At 36.9% G+C, this 12893-nt stretch overlaps 1 protein-coding gene across 1 annotated transcript in view; it reads left to right on the top strand.

The window, feature by feature from the left end:
* LOC119419033 (alpha-1,6-mannosylglycoprotein 6-beta-N-acetylglucosaminyltransferase A) overlaps nt 1-12893 on the top strand; it is a 17143-nt gene that overhangs the window by 855 nt on the left and 3395 nt on the right. Inside the window, exons 3-13 of the mRNA XM_037686331.1 lie at nt 1021-1086; nt 2581-2796; nt 3942-4018; nt 4137-4226; nt 4447-4512; nt 5452-5628; nt 6043-6212; nt 6380-6508; nt 10106-10239; nt 10445-10578; nt 10668-10811. Coding sequence (XP_037542259.1) covers nt 1021-1086; nt 2581-2796; nt 3942-4018; nt 4137-4226; nt 4447-4512; nt 5452-5628; nt 6043-6212; nt 6380-6508; nt 10106-10239; nt 10445-10578; nt 10668-10811 — 1403 coding nt within the window. The remainder of the gene's footprint in view (nt 1-1020; nt 1087-2580; nt 2797-3941; nt 4019-4136; nt 4227-4446; nt 4513-5451; nt 5629-6042; nt 6213-6379; nt 6509-10105; nt 10240-10444; nt 10579-10667; nt 10812-12893) is intronic.

Genomic DNA, 12893 nt, shown 5'->3' with positions numbered 1-12893 from the left:
AGAACTATTACAACCTCTTATCAAAAGAGTAATTTCAATCTATCACACGTGCTCACTTCCATTTCTTTTGTTTGAAGTTGCAACAAATCCTCAGAGGAGGTCAACTGAATAGAGACTGATTGGGCACACTTGTGTTCATTGTGCACAAGAGTAATTTGCATAAAGAACATCTCATTCCAGGGTAGGGTTGATCTTACTGGTGGATAAAAATAAATAAATAAATAAAAAGTTTTTGGTGTAACGGTCAACTGTGAATTAGGTCTAACCAGGCTTCACATCGTTCTGCTCTTTGTGGACAAGATGATTTCTTTTATTTTTTTGTCATCTTTTTTATTGATTTTGTTTTTAGAACGCATACAAAAAAAAAAAAACACAACAAAATCTCTTCCCACCCTACCCCTCCCATATTGGATCAGCTACAGACATGCATGCAATAGACGGGCACTGACATACTTTCAATACGATATATGCCAAGTGTCCCAAAATCTCTCAACAGATCCTTTCAGAGTTTATCTAATCTTTTCCAAATGAATATGACTCATAACTTCGCTTATCCAGTGTATGCCAGGGATGCAAATCCATCCATCTGCATAAAGTAAGCCTCGCCAGAAGAGAGCCAAATGCAATCCTATTCCTCTCACACATGCTAAAGGATGCATCCACTGGGGACTCCACAAACAATTAAATGAATGGTGACAGGCAGTTTTTTTCCACATATCCCAGAGCAAGCATCAAAACTAGATTGCCAATAGCCCCGCACGTCCAGAATGTGTGTGAGTGTAGCTGGAGTTGTTTACAGTGGTTACATGCAGGATCCAGGTCTGTTTTAATCTTGGCCAGTTTATCTTTGGGCCTCGTTTTATTTATTTTTAAGTGATCTTTTGTGTGCCTTGTCACCTCAAGGTCAAGGTCTTCTTTGTCATTCGCATCTCATGTGGTACATGTGGTGGAACGAAACTGTGTACACATCTTCCTGATCTGGTTTAATTTGCCATGTTTCTCTTTCCTCCTCGTTTTTAGATGTGATGAAAATTTTTGCCAGGTTTTTGGAAGAACTGCTGAACATTGCTGAATCTTCGAAAAATAGTAAGAAAACTGTTTCCGTATTTAAAAATGTATATATTTATAAGCAATGCATACCACATGTCGTGCTTCTTCTGCAGCTAATTCATAAAAAAATAAAAATAAAAAAAAAAAGAGCCAAAGAAGAATGTTGGGTAGCAACTGTGATGTCGCAATGACTGAAAACTTTGTTTTTCCATCTGGAACTCTTCGAAAATTTGTGCAAGGATACTTGATACTGGCTTGCAAATAATGACAGATCAATCAAACAAGCATTTTTATGTATAATAAACCAAAATAGAAATGCAATGGAATTGACGACTACAAGGTCGATGCTAACTTTGTGTCATCAACATAAAAGCTGCGTGTTGACCTTACTGCCAGCATGGCAGTATTATAAGGGGAAAATTCAGTCTTAAATAGGTTTAAGTTGTTGGTCTAAATTCAGTGAACTAAAGACAGAAGTAGTTAAACTCAGATTATGCTAATAAGATGTAAAGTGTCCAGTTTACAGATTCATTATGTACTGGTCTGGCTAGAATGAATACAACACTGGGTAGCAGTAGCCTATTCAATCAGTGTTTTGCTGCCAGTTACGTCCAAACTTTGTGGGAAACTCATTACAACATATGCTTAACTCTGGTTTCCCAGTGTGTATAAAATGTGTTTAGGTAAAATTAAAATTATGTTTAGGCCTTTTTGCATGGATGACACAGCATACAGGTCACATGAGGTGTTAAAAATATGTTGCTTTGACACGTAAACATCGATAGGCGTAGATAACGGCTACATATCTCACTTAGTGCTGTCAAGTATTTCTCTTTCAGTGGTCTAAAAGTTCACTTATTAACGCTTTAAATATTGTTTTTGTTTGTGAAACAAAATGTTTTTAAACGGGGCTTATGTCTCATTAGATAGAATAATTCCTCTTGATTGGCATCTTGGCTACCGTGTACAAACAAAGAATGAAAAAGGCTCCAATTAATTGTAGTCTGTTCATGGTGAGATGAAACAAAATTATCTTTCTTTGCTCTTCTTTCTTCTTGTCTACACCAAAACAGGCTCTGTCTCAAAGATTTAAACTGACAGACCCCAAATCCCTAATAATATAAAAAAAAAGGCATTTATTTCTGTGGAAATGAATGATCGTGTAGCACTTTGAAGTTTGTCTTTTCCACTAAAAGCACAAAAGTTTGAACATTGGTTTTTAGCTTAAAGACAGCTGTACAAACAAAATGCTTTGTTACAGGAATTTATTATAGTTTAGAGATTTTATTAAACATCTTAAACATTCAGAGTACAACATACAGACAAAGCCACTTTGGGGCATATCTTTTGCATCTTAACTCTTTTCTACCCTGAATAACTTCCTGTCAACCCCTCAAACATTTTAACTATAGCTGTAGCTTTGCATTTATTTAATGTATAGTAAAATTAGCTAAGTGACCCTATGAAAAGCTATATTTAGTTGTAATCGAAGTTTAAAAGCAAAATAATTTGTTTTTCTTTATTTCCCAGTCTCTTCTTCACCTTGTTTGAACGACAAAACAGAGGAACTTCAAGTGCTTGAGCTGAAGATGGAGGCAGAGAAAGCCAAAGGTCAGCTGAAGGATGATTTGATAAATGATCTGCGTTTGGATAAACTCCAGCTGCGCCAACAAGTGACTCAACTGGAGGACCTTCTCAAGATACAAATGGAGAAGAAGCAGGAGCCGAAACAAGAAAAAAAGCCAGGTAGGTTTAATTTGAACTCTTATAAAAACGGCTGGATTTGTGATGCCCTGTTTTTAAAGAAGTGACTAGGAAAATAAGAGGAATGGTAAAATTAGCAGCACAAAATAAGTATTTAATCCAGGCAGAATAAAACGCTATATTTAAATGCAAAGGAATAATCTCATTTCACCCAAGTGCCTCTTTGACTTGCTCATTATGAGCAGCAGATACGTTGAGAGTCCATAGTGAGCTTCTGATTGCCTCAGTTTTTTGTGTTAATCTCAACAATTTTATAATCTGTCCATTTTTGTTCACAGCATGTTGATGCATGACATAACTTCAGATATAATTTGATTTAGGCTTGCTGTGCTGTGAATGTTGCACAAACTTACAGGGAAGGGGCTCATTCATAAAATGTTTCGAGGGAATCCTACAAAAATAGAAACCATATATGTTTAATTTTATGAGACGAGGAGAAAGATGAAGGGCTTAAAGAAAGCAAGGCACCCACAAGTAAAAAAAAGTGGCACACTTGTTTTTGTTTTTAATCTTACAGACAATCTTGTAAAATGATACAAAGAAGGAACTGAACCCTGTGAAATTAACTTTTTGCCCAGTCTTTTTAAAACTATGCAAATAGTTATTGTGATTTAAGATTTTCGACAAGTTTATATTACATAAATTAACTATAATACTGATTTTAAAAAGATTGAGATCAACTAATAATGTCATAAAAAGGTACATTTTTTGGATCTTTACATTACAAAATGAAAGGCTTAAACCAAAAATAGTTAACTTGCTCAGATGAACACATTTTTTCTCCAGTATTTGTTCACTTAGAATCAAAGGAGAATTTACTGATAAAATCTTACTCTGGTGAAGGTATAAAGCAGTTGTTTGATTAGATCTGTCATGTTTGGTTAAAAATAGCAAAGAATATTTTTAGTTTGTTCCTGACGCCTTAGTTGTGATTTCAAGTTTTCTTTTCTAATTAAATAAAATAGTTCAGGAGTAGACATTTGAGTGTTTTGAAGTGAATAATTAAAATGCAAGTGTTATAGTTATATATATAAATGTGTAATTGTGTTGCCATAAGTCTTCCATTTTTTTTATCTGCTCGGACATGAGTATGTAGGATAACTCGGTTACCGTGTTTTTTTTCTTAGAGGGTGAAGCTGAAGCAGACAAAAATTGCCCGCTGCCTCCTGCAGATGGATTTCCAGAGTGTGAGGGGAAAATAAAGGTAATGAAGCGCACTCGTTTTAATAGAAATGACTAGAGGCTCTCATGAAGATCAGTGTGCGTTGAGAGTAACAATGCGGTTGTTTCTGTTGTGGCCCTCTGGATCTCCGTGGCTCCAGTGGATGAAGGACATGTGGAAGAGTGACCCTTGCTACAGCAGTTACGGTGTGAATGGGTCACTGTGCTCCTTCATCATTTACCTCAGCGAGGTACCCAGGTGGTTTTAAACACACAGAGTTGGCAATCTGAGTCAAAATGAAGGTGTTAGTGATGTTAAACTGTTATCTCTGTTTGTGTGTTGATCGACAGTTTAAAACTTTTGCCCGCATCGTTACAGTAATTCTTACAAAGTGAGTCGATTTGTCTTGAAGGAGAAAAGTGATAATTTGTTTGAGTAACTGCTCCCGTTTCTTTACATGTTCTGTTAAGGTAGAGTCCTGGTGCCCAGTTCTTTCAGGCCGGAAGGTACGACCATCTGAACTGGAAACGGTGAAGGTGAAGTCCAAAGAAATCTTGTTTTCTTATCATGAATAGCAGCAGCTAGAACAGCAGCAGAATTTTAGAACTACTCACTTGAGTTTACATCATTCTTTCCTCTGTAATTTCCCTAAAAGAACAAGTATGATTTAAAAAAAAGTCTTCAAATATTTTTAATAGAGTTCAATGTAGAAACCAACAATTTTTAGTCAGGTCATCTGGACAGTTTCTCTTTTTTGTGCTGAAACGTTTCACCTTCCATCCAGAAGGCTTCATCAGTCAAGGAAACGCACAACACAAAACTGATTCTTCCCCCAAACAGCTTACACCAAAGTGGAACAAACCAGTTATGTTGGTGCTAAGATGGTGTCTTTGGCATGCCCCTTCCTCCGGTGCCAGCCCTCTTCCTTGTTGACAGTCATGTCAAATGGTTCAAAACCAACAAAGTCCATGCGCAATAATCCAGGTATACAGTCCAACAATTTTCAGTCAGGTCATCTGGACAGTTTTTTTTTTTTTTTGTGTGTGTGGTGAAACGTTTCACCTTCCATCCACAAGGCTTCATCAGTCAAGGAAACGCACAACACAAGACCATCTTGGCATCAACGCAACTTGTTTGTTCCACTTTGGAGTAAGCTGTTGGGGGAAGAATCAGTTTTGTGTTGTTTCCTTGACTGATGAAGCCTTCTGGATGGAAGGTGAAATGTTTCAGCACACAACAAAAGAAACTGTCCAGATGTCCTGACTGAAAATTGTTGGATTGTATACCTAGATTATTGAACATGGACTTTGTTGATTCAATGTAGAAAGTTGCAAAACTGACCCAAATTTTAATACAGACATTCATAATATTTTATGCTTCTCAGCTAATTTCTTTTGCGTAACAAAATTTCTTTAAAATTTAAAAGCAGATCCACAAGATAACATGTTTGTGCTGTTTTTTTTCCATGTTCTCAGCTGGTATCACACAAAGCTGCTGTACGCAACAATATGGAAGGTTTGTACCAATCTCTGGCCAATAAAACCCAGTTCAGATGGATCCATCAACGGATTAAAAGTATGGAGGCGATTTGGGTGGAGGCGGGACGCTCCCTTTCAGCCAAATACAACCTGACGGAGCGGAACGTTAAACAGGTAAATACATTTAGAGCTGACTGTTGGGTTTTAGAAATCTGATCATCTACGGTAGATGTGTTGTTTTCTTTGACGTTACTGGTTAACAGTGGCTCGATGAGCCCACAGGTCTTGAGTTTTGTTCAAGCACTGTCTAGTTTTTATTTAATTTTATATTTTAGGGCCTAAAAGTTCGTCTGACACACATTCAAGTTCTGCAGGCAGCAGTTATTGACTTTACAGTAAAGATTCAAACTGAAAGAACACTTGTTGTCATTGCAGGAAATGAGCCACCCCACTCTGTCACTTTGTCTTTAAATGATCAAAACTATTTAGAAGTTCTTCCTGAAAAGCAGAAAAATAAGCGATTGTGAAGAATTTATGTAGATCCGAAAGTGTTCAAAGTTGGGCTCGTATTTTTTTCTTCCCGCTCAGATTCTGGTGCATCCGGGTGCGATTACAGATGAAGCAAATCTAAAAATTGTGAACAACGCTTTCAGTGGAGGTCCTCTTGGGGAGCTAGTTCAGTGGAGTGATCTTATATCCACACTTTACATCTTGGGTCATGATCTTCACCTGTCTGCCTCCATACCGACCCTCAAAACGTGAGTTAACACACTGTTTTCATTCACATCGTTACTTAAAGGCGAAAAAAATGTAGAGCTCAAAATAGTAGCTTGATGAATCGTAATCAGTCCTTTTTAAGTTATCATATATTCATATAAAATGTGGTTTTACTTATTTTTCTGTTTTTGAATTTATTTATTTTTAGCTTTTTTGGTTCTGTGACTAGTAACTGTCCTCCTCGCCATGCACATGTGGAACCGAACCTGATCTACACAGACATTATTGGTTTCAGACAAATCACGTCTGTGCTGAAGGAATCCTGGACAAAACACAAGTAAGTATCAGACCTCGACAGCTTTTTAAAATGGTTTTGCAGTATGCAGATACATGCAACAAAGTGTTCCCAGATAAGATCTGTCAGTGGCAAAAGGCAAAGACTGGGAATGGAAGAGTAAATAATTTGATCCACTGGGCAAATATTATTGAGACTGTCAGCAGGTAATGATTGGGTGTACATCTACATGATTAAAGTTTAGAGTTCCCTCATTTCAACATGGCCACTACAGCTAAACATCAGCAAAACAAAAATTCCCAGAACTTAAGTCAATTTTCCAGGTGATGAGTTGAAATTTAATATAGTTATAGCTGTGACTCATTCTCAACACGCTCTGAGCATTAGCAGATCTCTAGATGTGGCTGTGGCAGCCATCTTGAAGTAAAACTGCCATTTATGGTAGTAGTTGACATGCAAATAATGCTAAGCCTTTTTTTATATAATTTTTTTTAGTACAAAAAGCCTTTTTTGGTTAAAAAAAGATGCCTCATTTGCTCAAATAATTTTGAAGAATTGCATAATTGTAAGGAAAGGACCATCTTATGGCATTTTCTTACCAATTTAACCAAAGTTCAGCTAAATCTACAGCTGAAGAACAATAAACTTTAACATCAAATATGCAATAAATACTGGTGCATATTAACACACGTTACCTTTGTTGGTATTGTTTTTTTGAAAACAGTTACTAAGTAATATAATACTATACAATACATATAATACTACATATTTGCTAAGATAAAATCAAGGTAAACACAACAACTAACGGTAATTGGAACAAAATGTTTTGTTGAAACGAGATCAATGGAAAAGAGAAGCAGTCAAATCCGAGTCAATGAGTGATGCTGAAATGCAGAAAACACCGAGTGAGATGTTTCAGTATTAGACGGTTATTGGAGGGGTGAGACGGCAAATGATGTCTGCAGATACAATGTGTAAATTTTCACCTTTTGAGAGGAGAATAACGGCGAGCTGACGCCTGAGAGGGTAAGAGGAAGATCTCAAACATAAAAGTCAGGGTGTCGAGGATGACGAGAGATCTGACAAAAACCAGTACCGGAGCTTAAAGCCTGAACAGGTCTGTCATTGAATAGTCACTTATTTTAAAGAAAAGGGCAGACGGATGTGCCGTGCAGACAGAACAGAGCGTATGAGCACAAATAAAGGTCATTTAAAAATAAAGAGTAATGGAAACGTTTCTCTTCTGCTTTTAACACACAACTCGAATGTCCTTGTTGCATCAGGACAAAGTGCATTTCAGATGCCAAGACTTGTTTTCTTTTTCCAAGTCAAAAAGACGTGCATGTTCCACTGCTGGTTCTGAGCTAACTTTTTATGTCAAGCGAGCAAAGTGTGGGTGGGGGACAGCTTCAAAGACACTTCTCTCTTTTATGTGCTCAGTGGAAAAATGATCACCATGAATATGGAAATTATTTCAGGATCATTCCAGGACACTGATGCTAAAATGGGTTTACTTCTTTGTTTTATATTTATTTTAATAAGTGCAAATTTCTTAGGGGAAAAAAGCATTAAATTGCAACAATGTGGCAAAAGTCTTTTTAAGGGCCTTGTGATTTAAATAAAGTCACAAAGACTGATTATTTTGTCTGTTTGCCAAATTCCAGGAGTTTCAGATGAATTTACATGAACACTTTTTTAAAAATCAGAAATTAACTTAGAATTGATCAACAACTGATATTTAATGAAACTTGGATTTTCAATTTACCCGGACATAGTGTTTAACCTTTATTACTTTCTGCTTTAGCTTGAGAAACCCAGTGTCAAAACCTAACTGGACTACCATATTTTTCAGACTATAAGGCACATTAAGCAAAACAAAAACAGTCAGATATTTATTCAGCTCATTCACAATAACCACATAAAATTGGTTCGAGGTCAGTAGGCACAACCAGAATTAATACAAAAGGTGCACCTGATTGAGGCTTACTGTCAATTTTTGAGAAAATCAAAGGATTTTAAGTGCGCCTTATAGTCCGAAAAATACAGTAATCAATATGAAGTCCACATTTCAATATAAATAAATAACTTAAAAAATCTGGTTCCATCTCTTTCACCACCATATGTGACAGTCCCACCATGACTGGTAGAAAGAAAAAAAAACCTGCTTCCTTACGGCATTGGTTATTTTAAGCTTAGTATAAGAGCAATCACCAAATTGTAAACTCGTTCATTGTACTATCTGTTTATTTACGTTAGAAAAACAACTGTTAGAAACACATTTAGCTAATTTATCTGATTTTATCGTCTCTTTGCCTAGTATAATTGACATCCAAATGTTTATACAAAAATATAAAACTGCTCAGAATGTATTGGGGATGATTCTCAGTTACTACCATACTCATACTGAGTTATAACCATTTTTCAGCTTGAGGTGAGGAACTGTGTCCATCCTGAATCAGATTGACTTCAAAAGTTATTTACAAGTAGCGTACTTGCCGCGCTGTACACGTCGCGCCCGCCATGAGTCCAAATATGTCTAATGAAGTGGAAAAAAATAAATATGGAGCTTCACCGAATAAGTCGCATCTATTCTGCGTCACTGCTGATACGTCGTGTTTATGCGTCACCACTGACGACACAAAAATGTGGGCCAGTGCGCCAAAAATCGAGTGGCTGCCAAATGGCGGCCGCAGGAGCGTGCATGGGAGGACTTTAACAATTTATCTTAATAAATGCACTTTGACGGTCAAATCAGCTGCATTTCATAAGCCGATACGCAGAAGCAGGAGCATGTCGAGGAATGACGCGCTGCGCATTTCTTCAAAATTTAACAATATAACCACCTAAATACAATTTGTTTGCTTAAAATTATAGTAAAGCTGTGTCTCAGCTGAACTTTTACTTAATGAATGCACTTCAATGGTCAAATCGTCTGCATTTCGCAGCACTGCCCAGGCAAAATGCAGCTGATTTGACGTTTGCCCTAGGAGTTCCGGAGCGAGGCAAAGCTGGCTAGTATGGCAAGCCAAGTCTCATTAATAGCTACATTTACCTTTTAATGAGAGACTTGGTTTACCATATATGGCGACCACCCTCTAGTGGCAGAAAATGGTATTGTCCAATATTTTCCATGTCAGAATGAATGAAATCTTCAAATGTCAGCCAAAAATTGGGTTATAAATATGGAAAACATAAATGTCACTTTGCTGTATAAGTCACAGGCATGCTAATTTATGCAAAAAACTGACTCATACTGTGAAAATTATGGTAGTTGTCCCTCCAGTGATTACTTTGAGTTTCGTTCAAGTTCACCCAGTGTTAGCCAGTAAGATATTTTACTAAACACGAGACAACTATATAACCAGCTTCTCGTGGTGTTCGGTGATGAACTTAGTGTGGACCTATGTTCGTTCTTCAAGTTGAACAGCTAACAGGCCGAACGACTATGGTTTAAAATTACACTGATGTAATTTGCATAAAATACCACTTGACTAAATGTATTTTAAAAAGTTTATTCCTTAGTCATTTAATTATTTTGCATTACAAGTGAAATGTTGCTTCTTTAGTAAGTTTCTACTTTGATACTAGAGTTACAGTTTGGCTTGTATCACCCTTTTTTAATGTCTGTGTGTTTATCAGGTGTGTGATCCGTGTGTTGGACTCTTTCGGCACTGAACCAGACTTCAATCATGCACAATGGGCTGAGAAACATAACCTTAAAAGTCCATTTGGTGGTCTGAATCTGATCCCCATGCAGTTCTACACCATGTTCCGTATGTCTCTGGTCCTTTTCAGTTAACACCTAGTCTGGTGGTTCATGCAACTCGTACTCGAAACAAATACCCAATCATACAAAAGTTTATTTCATAATTGTGAAACTTTAAGATTTTCTGTAGCCAATGCTTGAAAAAACGTTTAATCGTTTTTTTCCAGTTGTGTGTTTTCTAAGTGACATGTACTATATTGTTGGATGCACAGCTCACACACCAGACAACACATTCCTTGGCTTTGTGGTGCAGCATCAGCTGAGCTCTGAAGAACGCGAGCAGCTCAAGTCCACCAAGAGGCAAAACCAGGCTCTCGTGTACGGAAAGCGTGCCGCATTTTGGAAGGTAACTTCAGAAACCGCTGGAGTTCTGCAAGTATGGAACATTTTAGAAGTTTTCAGTTGCACTGAGTGTCTTCTGCTGTTACACTGCAGGATAAGGAGGCCTATCTGAATGTTATCCACAAGTACTTGGATGTCCACGGGACGGTGGACGACAGTGCTTTGATTCCAAGTTACGTCACAAACCATGGCATCGTCAAAGGAACTGAAGTGCAGACCTTGTTGAGACAGAGCAAAGTAAGTGTCCATCAGAAATTATCTTTTTAGTCAAATTTGTTTTAATTTATGAGCATAAATAGCTAAGCTAAATGTCTCTTAGATTTTGAACAGCTATTTTACATCTGTTTTGTTTGCTTTAACATAGCTATTTATCTCCCTGAGCCACTTAATGTTCTGTTAACTTTTTAGTCATAGTTCTCGCTCGTGTTTTGAAGAGTATAGAAAATCAAAATGATGCTCATGGCTGAATATTCATGGAGACGTCCCATTATTTTCCAGAGGAATCCTAACGCAGCTTTCTTTTCCCGAGGCCTAATCTTTTGCCTCCCACTTATTTTGACGAGTGGGCGCGTTCCTTTTTCCAGCTCCTCAAAGCAAAGAGCCGCTGAAATCTGCACAAGTCTGGTCTTCGTTCTGTGCAGGAGATTTGCAACAAAAGCACTTGTAGCCTTTTTGTAAATGCTCACCTGCATTGTTCCTGTGGGGGGAGGACAAAAGCGTTTAATTAGAAATTGTGAAAAGGGTTTTAGCTGATGAAAGACGTGTTCATCCCAAGTTAAAGATGACAGAAGTGTAAACTTGTGGGTTTTTTATTTTTGATCTGGTGGATTGAAAAAGTTAGTCAAAATAAATGAGTCATAAAAATGGTTTTAAAGGAACTTGATGTGAAGTCATGAAAACCAGTTTAGAAAAATAATAATTTAGGAAGAAACTCAATCTGCACTTTTCTTTCTCATATTAAAGGTTAATGTGTCCTTAAAATAAAAATGTGTACGCAAAGACTGTAAGGCTGCCAACAGCCACAGAAGTTTTATTTCCCTAAAACAAGCAGTGACTGAAACTAAGTCAACAACGAGGATGTCCATAGAAGAGACGTTTGAGGTAAAGAAAAAAAATCTGACAGAAGTTTGACGGGTATTTCTGCTCAGACTTGTTGAATAAAGTTAGCAGATTCACTTTCAAGTGGTTGTCAGACACATTTAGTTTAAGTGCACACCCATTTTAACATTTCTGGGAAACTACTGATGAAAAATCTTTTAAACTTGGCCATATTTCAAAACAACCCTTTTGAAAGATCAGCTTTAACGTTTGCGATCAGTACCTTTTTAAAACTTTTAATTAGGAATAAACTTTACCAGAAGTTGTTCAAAATAAGACCGACGTCTTGAGCAGCTAAGGTTGTTTGCAAATCAAGGTTTTGATTCTGATTGCACAAACGGGGCAGGAATACTTTTCAAAAGTGTTTTACTTAAAAATATCCAAACAAAAGAGTAAAGTACTCGTTTCAGAAATGATTTAATCAAAACACCTTGCCATAGTCACCATCTCTTAGAAGGTAAATTGCAAGTGGACTGTACATAAGTGTCTTTTTAGCCATCCAGGCTACTTAAAGTACTTAAACACAATCTACACCAACGTTTATCCATTGACACACATTCATACAGCACTCAATTACATTTCTGCAAAGCTAACCTGAATAAATCATTGTTTAGAGTCTGTCATTTTAGATCACATTCATACACCAAAGAAGCACATAAGAGGCATTGAGGGGTTCAGTGTCCTGTCCAGGGACACTTGGACATGTTTACATGCTGCCAGCTATCAAACCTTCGACTCTTTCATTGGAGGACGACTGCTCCAACCACTGAGTCGCAGTCGTCCCAAAAGGCAGACTTGTATCAACTCGATCTTATGATACACTTATTGGGAATTCCTTGTTTATGGGAAAGATTACTGTCCCCAATCTCCTCACAAGTGGGGTTCATGCCTATGCTTTACTGTCAACATTCATATAATTATATTTTCAAAGTTTAATTTTTTTGTGTGTGTGAATAATACTGGATAAAAACTGACCTATGAGAAAGGTAAATATTTTCCCAGTAATTATGTCACATGTACCTCTGGATTAGTTTTGCTGATGTTGGCTGCCATCATGTGGTCTCACAGTAGAAACCAAGTCAGACTGTGTATTTATAAATTTATACATTTCATTACTAAAACAAGGTGCTGTACAATAATCATAAAACAAAATTAAATTAAATACAAGCAAGAAAATGTATGTTAAATACAATATATATATATATATATATATATTGTATT

The sequence above is a fragment of the Nematolebias whitei genome, chromosome 13 (assembly GCF_014905685.2).
Source record: "Nematolebias whitei isolate Nwh7 chromosome 13, NemWhi1, whole genome shotgun sequence".
NCBI classification, from domain to species: domain Eukaryota; kingdom Metazoa; phylum Chordata; class Actinopteri; order Cyprinodontiformes; family Rivulidae; genus Nematolebias; species Nematolebias whitei.
The sequence above is the reverse complement of the archived record's forward strand: the minus strand, read 5'-3'. Positions and strand labels throughout refer to the sequence as shown.